The 9,490-nt window shown below is 36.6% G+C and overlaps 1 protein-coding gene across 5 annotated transcripts in view; it reads right to left on the bottom strand.

Moving 5' to 3' along the window:
- Window positions 1-459: 459 nt before the first annotated feature.
- Window positions 460-9,490, bottom strand: part of EXOC3 (exocyst complex component 3) — a 28,126-nt gene continuing 19,095 nt past the window's right edge. For all 5 annotated transcript variants that reach the window (XM_074576433.1, XM_074576434.1, XM_074576436.1 and 2 more), the window contains 7 exons: window positions 9,081-9,181; window positions 8,477-8,587; window positions 7,571-7,721; window positions 6,041-6,163; window positions 3,318-3,479; window positions 1,875-2,002; window positions 460-1,434 (listed from right to left, as the gene is read on the bottom strand). In XM_074576433.1, coding sequence (XP_074432534.1) covers window positions 1,263-1,434; window positions 1,875-2,002; window positions 3,318-3,479; window positions 6,041-6,163; window positions 7,571-7,721; window positions 8,477-8,587; window positions 9,081-9,181 — 948 coding nt within the window. In that variant the 3' untranslated portion in view covers window positions 460-1,262. The remainder of the gene's footprint in view (window positions 1,435-1,874; window positions 2,003-3,317; window positions 3,480-6,040; window positions 6,164-7,570; window positions 7,722-8,476; window positions 8,588-9,080; window positions 9,182-9,490) is intronic.

Genomic DNA, 9,490 nt, shown 5'->3' with positions numbered 1-9,490 from the left:
CCACCCCATCCCCCCCAGCTGCAATTTCTAGGAACAGGGTAAGATCCCATGGGACCTTGCTCAAACTCCTCAGGTACAATCTGGTGCTCTACTCAATCATCCTCATCCTTTGGGAGACGCTCCTCTTATTGATGAAAAAAAGCCACAATCTTTGTTTTACCCTTTGTCCAAACTGCTGACCTTGAATGTATCTCTTCAGGGTAAAGAGGAGTCCATAAAGAGGTAAAGAAAGGGTCAAATGGCACAAGGTCTGGGTGGTCACATGTCACACACACAAACTCCAGAACGTTAATTAGAACAAAGTAGGGTTCTGTCTTTCTTGTACTTATCTCCGACAACTCTGTTGACTTTAAATTCACAATTTTCTAGTAGTATTTTATAATTAAAACAGATAATACTGAAAATTAGCATTAAGCATTGATCTGAAAATACCATGGAAATAAAAAACAGTATCTCATATTTCCAGAAAACTATTAAATCCAGAGTTTATTCACACTTCAAATCAACCAAAGAACATAAAAGAAAGATTTAAATCTACTGTCAATCTATAAGGATGCAAAGAATACATAGCTGTAGGTAGCAATGATTTAACGTTTTATTGAACTGGTAGTGCTTTACGTGCTGTTTTTAGTAAATCAAAAAAAAAAAAAAGTTGTACCTCATGTGTCTTTATTCACCCTATAATCAAATTGCACAGTAGCAATTTCATTCAGTCCCTTAGTCGGGAAACTGACTTCATAATTAAGTTTTCTGCAATAAACTATTTTACACCAAAGTAAGTACATACACAAAGTATAATGTGAAAGTGGATTGAGGATGTTAATATAATGCTCAATGAAGTGCCATATAAAGACGCTTCTAAAGGAGTCTGCTTAGGTATTGTGTATGTTAGTATACCCAGCACTAATACAGCTCTCTGTTGGTTTTGGTACAAGTATCTTTATGCAGCACTGCAGTGCACCGTGCAAACATATTCCACAAGAAAAATGTATTTGCTGACAGCAAAAATGGCTGTAACAAATGGGTCAGTAAAAAGCCCCTTGGCCATTAGAAGCTTTATTCTTCAAACATGACCTTTATATCCATCTTCTTTCAGAAATCTGATTATGTTTTCCCACATCCCAGTCTTTAGAAAGAAACATGCCTAGCAAGTATCAGTGTATACTGAACTTTACTCAAAATAGCATTGCCAAATTTGCTCTCAGATATTTCAAACCTGTTGATCCCAGACCAGTAATGACACGCAAACACAGAATTGTCATTTACTTAAGAAGTTTTGGCACCGTTAGAGTAGGAACTATAATTTCTTTAAAAATTGGCACATAGTTTGGATTTGGTTGGCTTGAACCTTGATCCAAAGTCTCAATGATAGTCTGCTTCATGTCTCTGCTGGCATCGCCTCTCACTGTCAGCAAAGCTGCAATATGGTCATCCCTGCCAGAGGAAAACAGTAAAACTGGCATTAGTAAGAAAGGCCACACAAGTAAGATTTTGTCAGAAATATCACTTAGTTTCACTCAGTGTCGGTGTGTACTTTAATTCTTAATCAGATCTCTAGTCACTCAGAACTAGCTTTTCCAGCTCAATATAAAGCACTATTTTGGCTGCTCTTAGGACTCTAAAACACATTTTACTCTCCCAAAACACAGAATGGAAGTATTTTCATTATTGCTTTGCTGTACCACTGAATACTGAATCACACGCACCTTCTAGTCCAGCTCACAAACATTTTATGTTAGCATTATTTTTCATAAGAAAGTGGCTACATTCTAAAATAGGGAAAATACAAACACATTGTTTTAAAATTTGCCCAAGACTACCATGAAACCATGATGTTATCTATCTATATTGACTGTGAGGACAGAGAGAATTACCTGATATCTGGGTATTTACTGACTAAAGTTGAAACTTCCAGATAGAGCAGTGAAGGATCAGTTAGCTTGATAACCTCTGCAATCGCTTCAATGATGTCACAGAGTCCTTCAGTGTCCTCTCCAGAACCCTGCAAGATGAAAATTTAAAAAAAAAAAAAAAAAAATCCCCACAACAAAAGCAATCGCCCACAATATCTACAAACCTTTAATTAGTATTTTGTCCAACAATGCTGTTGAATTCCCCAAACATCTGAATTTTCAGACATTAAGAAAACAAAATACTTGTGAATTGTTACCATAAAACTTTTCATTCTTTCCCTCTTCTTCATTCAGAGACTTACCCTCAGAATATCAGTAAAGAAAGTCATGGCTTACAAACAATTTTGCTAATTTGCCGGCATAAACAGTACGAATAATTGATGTGAAAGCCAGATCTCTTCTGAAACTATTACTTAAAGAGTGACCCTGTGTTAGCTTCCTCCTAGTCATCTGGCCACCAAGGCGGCTTTCAACAACTGATCAACTGAACTGTAATATCTATTTAATCTCTGGACTATTTTAGCGCTCTTAGTTCTAGGTCATCTGGTCCCACCAATCTGCTATTGTTCATTCCATTTATTCCATAACCTCTTCTATCAATGCCTTAATCTGAAACAGATCTTACACAGGATCCCACATAATGAAGGACTCCAATGCAGGAGTTGCCCCAACATCTTCCACAGTGAGCAGAGATGAACTTCCCCTTCCTCGCCCTCCCTAGTTTTTCAGGCTTTATCTTTTCTCTGCATTCTTTTTGCATTTTGTCATCTGTTGGTCCTCGGAGCTTTCCAACAGATTGCTGCTCCTTATGCAGTTAAAAAAAAGACTTAAGTATTCATTTTAGGCCTATCTTGTATGTTGTTTCTCAAATACCTTTTTTGGCCCATCTTTTATATTGGGGTCACATACTTGTCTTGTTGATTCTAAATAAATACACTGCACGCTACTTAGGTAATAAGTTAACTGCATCTGTTTGATGCAGTATCGCCCTTTCTTCCAGCCAGGAAAAGCAAAGCCCAATTACTTTTTTTTTGTTGTTTGTTTGTTTGTGGGTTTTTTGTTTTATTGCTTTTTGTTTGTTTGTTTTTTTTTTTAAACAAACAACTGCTTTTTTCTTTCACTTATTACTACAAATTCAGGGTACCTATCTCTGTGAGGGCATTCAGCTGCAGAGAGCTGTATAAACAGAAAGCAGTAGAAACTGGGGCTCAGGAACTTTAGCAGCGGACCCATGCGTGTTCAGAAACTCCATCTGTGCCCTCAGCTGGCATCCTTGATATTTACAAGTCACCCAGCATTTTGGAGACACAGAGATCTAACTCTAGCCATTTTCCCCAAGCAGTAAACATGTGTGGTTTATTCTAAATTACCCGGTTAACAACATTACCCAAAGCAAATACTTACAGCCGCAAGCTTCTTAAACAGAAATCTGAACTGTTCTGCTTCTTTGATCATTTTTTCTGCACCCTCTTTTCTCTCTTCTGCATTCTTGAAAGATATACGTTTTAACATGATTGCTCTGATGTATTCCACAACAACTCTCCGATGGGCCTCAACAGTCATTGTCTGAAAGAAAAGAAAAAGGTGGCGTATTAAGCCAGTGATGCCTGCAAATGTAGCCATTATTTTTAGTCTTTGAACAATTATGAGTCTTTGAAATGTGTACTTGCACTTAATCACCAGTACTCAGTTTTTGATAATACTACACATTTTGAGTGGCTTTAGATGTTCACAACGCTAACGGAAATGAAAATCTGTCCTTCCCTAATGAAAAGGATGTGCCAGATATGAGAAAGAGACACAACAAACCCAAGATATCTCTAATGACATGTCTAAATTGTTTCTGAAGAGCACCAAAGATAGAAGAACAAACATGAAATAATTTGGATGATCTTCAGAACAGACCTGTGCTTGACCTTGCAGGTTGCTCCTTTTATCTGGTCAAGGAATGACCACCCATCACAGAGGCTTCTGCTGGAGAACTCCAGTACATTGCATAAAGCACTGCAAATCTTGTCTACATTATATCAAGTCTGGTAAGAAGCCTGGAGAGCCAGCAGCAATCACTTTCTCAGATCTTCCTCAACCGGTTTGCTGTTCTGCACTTGTCTTACTCACCTACTGGTGACTAAGTGAAGCATCTAGTATTGGTGTAAGAGTAATTCTGAGCTTTGGAAATAAAGAACAAAACAAACACCCAAACCTTTACATGTTTTTTCAACTCTAATGTAAGGAGAGTCCTTAAATTCCACAAGTCCTCAGGTGTTGGTTTTTTTTCCCCCCTAGGCACAATGGCAAAGTTACTTACGATTAAGAAAAAGCCTGCATAACAGGTAGTCACGAACTTTTTATCATACTTTATTAGTATATATCAAACTTTAGTTTCAATCAACATGAGAGAGAGAGAACAACAGATTGCAAAATACTGGAAGTCACAGTCCTCATCCAGGACACAGAAAACACGATTTCAAGTGCTGCTCTCAAGACTGTGCAGAAATACCAGGGTTTACTGGTTGTTCAGGGATGGATTCCCTTGCATTGGTGGAATTGATGCCAATTACAAAGAGGAAAATTAACTGCACAGAATACTGTGTGAGACTGACATGTATGCGCCATCCGACTGAAAAGTAAGTGAAGAAGCACAGCTCTACTACAACTGAGAAAAAGAACACTCAATAAAAGCCAACAACAGGGCACTCACTTTACACACAACGAAAACCACAAAGCAGAATGACTGTAAGATCCCCCCTGTTCCAGAATAGCGTCCTTCCCGTTGGGCTATTTAGTCTTTTTGCACGTGCTCTGTTGACGTGGCTTTTAAAAACTGGATTTTCAAAACAAGGTTAACCAAGAACATTTTAAAACCAGAAAAAAAAGCCCACCCAAACCAGGGAAACAAGAGTGTGTCCCATCCAGTGCTTGAACATATGGCGTTTTGTGTGGGAGATTTTTTCATGCTGGAAGACAGTGGAATAGCAGGTGTGATAAATGCCAAAAATGTGCTTATCATCTTCTTCCCCATAAGGTGACAATAAACGCTAGATGATGAAACACATGTGATTGCAGAAATCGGTATTAAAACTTAAAGAAACTCATGACAAGCACTATTACCTCAGCAACAAACCAAATCTGGAAAAGAAAGCTGTTCCGTGGATATAGACTAATTCTGGGACTGACCTAACTTCCTTTATGTACTTTTTCTGGACTGAAAATGCGTATTCACTTATATAATAAGGCCTCTAGGTTCTGCAAATACTGAAAGTTAAAAGGTCATCAGAGGAATTTTGAGCAGTCTCGTCAATCTCTTAAGAGTAAGTGTATGATTTTGAGACTGTCTTTTAAGTGGTACTACTGCTTAAATAGTAGTACTGCTTTTAAACAGTACTACTTAGTAAGGATTTGTTCAAAGACCTCACCTAAATCCCGATCTTGCTAGCTTCAAATATTTCCTAGGGAATCATTTAAGACATGCTATCTTAACTACACAAAATTGACTTTAATTCAATAAATGATAAAAAGAAGTACAATAATACTAAAGATTAAAGGATAACAGAGAAATAGATACCCTTTGACAGACCACAGGAAAGAAAATAATAATAATAAAAAAAAGATGACCTCACCTAGCACATTATGCTGTTGTAACAGCGCTTGAAACATGAGTTATGCATTTGTTAAACCTTATGGCACCGATTGAACTATAACTCATCATACACATTAAAACTAGGAATTACAGAATATGCATTTGTAAAAAAAGTAATTACAGGACAAACTATCAAAATTAATTTCAGAAGAGCTAATTTTATCTGACTACAAGCTCCTGAGGAGAGGTAGAAAAGTACAAGCTGGTAAGAATACAATCTATTAACAATGCCAATACATTTTCTGGACTAAATCCTGCAACTCAGATCTGTCTTTGACAATATTATATGGCTGTGAACAAAAAAGATAAGAGAAATATAAGATTCAGTTTTTGCAATATGATTATGAACATTTTTTTCATTTCCAGTGATCGACCAATTCCAATTTCTGTATTCTAATTCTGAATTCTATTCAGGGTTCAGGAATTCCAAAGCAACATGATATTCAGAGTACATTAGCACAGTATCATAGACTTATTTTGCACCTACCTTTTTATAAGGCTTTTTTATTTTTGCAAAGTCATTGAAATAATCCTCTACAGTGACACAGATAGTCCCCACTGCATTAGACCCCATCAACCACTTCTTTGTCATCAGCTCATTGAGATGTGGCTGAGAAGGGAAAAAACAATTGATCAGAACAGATTTTTGACACTTTCATCATATCACTGCTGTTACAAAAAAAAAATAGGAGAAAATTTTAAGTGTCATACATTTCTAAACTATACTCCTTCAAAAGGAATAAACGGTTAGTGTAGGAAAGTGATGTGATCAGTTGTCAGAATGGTAGTTGCCATAAAATGCTACACTGACATACACACTGAATATGTACGTTTACATACACTGAGTGTGTATGTAAACCAACTGCACTAACCTAAGCATTTGTTTCATATGAGTTCTCTAAAATCCTTTATTGCATTCTCTATTTAAACGTCTATGGTAAATAGAAAAATTAAGGTCCAAGGACAAAATAGGTTTAAGAGCTGACAATTCAAATTTTAAATATGAGGAACTTTTAAACTGTTGTGATAATGGAACTTCATGCGTGATTTCTTGAACTGCTACTGGCTACTCAGTTGTTCCTCTTTGATGGCCCCACAAACTTCCTGTGCCTACACCAAACTTGGTGGCCTATATGCTTTACTCCTTTCCCAGAACTCCACAATGCATAATTCCAGTATTCTCTACATCTACATATCCATCTTGCTTTGTTCTCCCCAGAGGAAAAATTCTTTACGTATTAGAGCATGGTATTTTATAAATTATAATAGTGACATGAAGCTTGAGGTTAATGGATTTCAAAGAATGGTCATTAGAGTGGACAGAGTGACTTCTCATAATCAACAAGCATAGCTAATGAGAAATAAAGGTTTTGCTTAAAAGCTCTAAGTTTAACATAAACACTGCTCCCACATCTTTCTTAATGTGAGTCATTCAAGGTGTTTACATTAGTTCAAAATATTATTACAAATCTAAGAAGTCCCAGAGCATCTTTCTTCACCCCCGCCATTTCTCTAATTTCCTTGTCTCCCTCCCCATACACCCTATTTCTTTTTAGTAATAAAAAGAACTATTTTTTTTCCTGAGGGATTCTATACAAGAAGCTAGAATTCTTAAACATGGAAAATTACCAGTCAGAAAGGGCCCACCTTTAGATTCAATTAACTATCTTAATTATAGGTGTAGTGCACCTGTACAAAGGTTGTAAAGGCAGCAGTAGTTTCCCAAATATTTTTTAAACTCAACTACATAAGACTAAGTACAATCTGTTAGAAGATATTCACTATATACAAAGCGCCTGCCTGAAGTCATCCTGTGAAATACAATTGAGCAACCTTTCAGTCTCCTACATGCAAACTATACCAGTGAAGAACAGTACTGACATTTACTGGCATTTTGCTAGCATACCACCTATAAAGTGTGTTTAGCAATCAAAAGGCTTCCTAATTACTTAATTCCTGAATTATTTTTCCTTATAAAATAAGACTTCTGATTTTTGGAAGGAAAAAAATTTCTAACCTCTAAATCCATGAAGACTTCATCTAGCAGGCTAGAGCATCCTTCTTTGGCAATGACGTCTAAAGTTGCATCCATGCTTGTGTGACTGCTGGACAACGTGTCTTCCATTTCCATTTTCAAGTATTTTCTTTTCAGACTGATTATAGATTCTCTGTGACAAATAACAATGCTTTTCATCATCCACTGATGCACAATTGCATTGCTACTAAATTTTTGGAGTACATATACAGAAAGAGACATACTAGACAGTCTTATTTTTGCAAGGGGAAATAATGCCTGCTGCTTGCTTTGGAAGACTTAATTTACTCTCCAGCATGGTTTTAGAGCGATCAACATAGACTACTTGTATGTTGGTGACAAACTACTGATGATTTGTAAACTTGAGAATGACAGCAACTACAGATGAACATGGGGTTGGATTGCTGACCACTGAAACATAAGCAATGAGAATTTCTTTCTCCTGTTTTGATATTCTTAATAGGGCAAGCTCTATCTTTACTTTTCTCCAGTTCAGTTCACCTTGATCACACTGCATGAAAGTGAACTGTGAGAGACCAAATGGAAGAGATGATGGCAGGTCCCAGACAAACTAACTGAAATGACTTATTCAAATTCTGAAAGTTGAAGATAAATTTTTCTTTGGCAATGAAATTCTTGGAATAACAAGCAGATTTTCACCAGTGAGGGGCAATGGCTTGGCTTGCCAAAGGCAAGAGCAATCACAGTATCTGCCTCTCAAAACAGTAATGTATTTAAACCTGTTGTCTTTGTTTAGTCCGCTAAACTACCTTAACTGAAATTCCCTTTGTATACAAAACAAGAGAAGGTCCTGGGAACACGTAGTATTACAAATGAAATATCAGTACATATTTTTCCTTATAATACTGCAAGAACATGCAGACTTACTTAAAGGTTTGACAGTTGTTGATGACTGCAATCATGTATTGAACATAGCATTGAGGATACTGACGATTTTTAAGATGTTCTTCTTTATACAACTGTGCTTCATCTTTGTACCTGTAACATATACAAGGAATGGCATTAAGCAGACAGAAATTTGTAATAGCTTAAGTGCGCCTGTAGGACCAAATGCTCCAAAAGGGCCTGTCAGGCCCTTTAGAAGTATTTTATAAAGGGATTGTTGCTCATGGGATGTTTAGCGTCTCTGTTCTGGGCAGAATCCAGACAAGGAGGTGTATTCTGTCTTCCTCATGAGAAAGAGATACAAATTTGAGATATAAAAAGAAAGTGGAACTGACTGCAAAAATTACAGCCCTTTGCAGAGAGGAACTGAAAGTGCCACTCACCAGCACAGAAGAATGTCAGTGAAACTGGGGAAGGGAGGAAGAAAGCAAGAAAAGGAAAGGGAAGAAAAACTTGGTTGGTACGGATGTGATAGGAGAAAGACAAAATAATAAAGAAATATCCATAGGAAAAACAAGTATGGAACTGTAGGAACAAAGAGAGGCTGAGGCAGGATAAAGCATTTATATTTTAAAAATTTTGTTACCTGGTTAGAAATGAATTCATTTGTTGAAGACATAGAAGGAGTACCTTTGTTTTCAAATCTTCATTTATCTGAGCAGCCACTTGAAGATTCTGCTCAAACATCTAAGTTAAAAATAGTTTAGTTATAAAGAGAGGCCTTTATCAGTGGTAAAACAAAGACAGAACTCCTATGTTGTTGGAGACTCTCACTAGCACCAGCTCTACATATGTTGGGTTTGTTTGTTTGTTCTCTTTTTTGTACAAGTGCAGACAATTGCTGCTGACTAAACCAGAAATCACTATTTCCATAAGTGTAATTAAAAAATTATTGATAGCTATTAATGTATGCTGCAGTTTTCTCCTGATACTGAAAACAGTTGCATTCTTTCTTCAGCAAAAAAGTACTTAATATTTCTAATTCATTAGGAATTC

This window comes from Larus michahellis, chromosome 2 (genome assembly GCF_964199755.1).
Source record: "Larus michahellis chromosome 2, bLarMic1.1, whole genome shotgun sequence".
Classification (NCBI taxonomy): Eukaryota; Metazoa; Chordata; class Aves; order Charadriiformes; family Laridae; genus Larus; species Larus michahellis.
The sequence above is the reverse complement of the archived record's forward strand: the minus strand, read 5'-3'. Positions and strand labels throughout refer to the sequence as shown.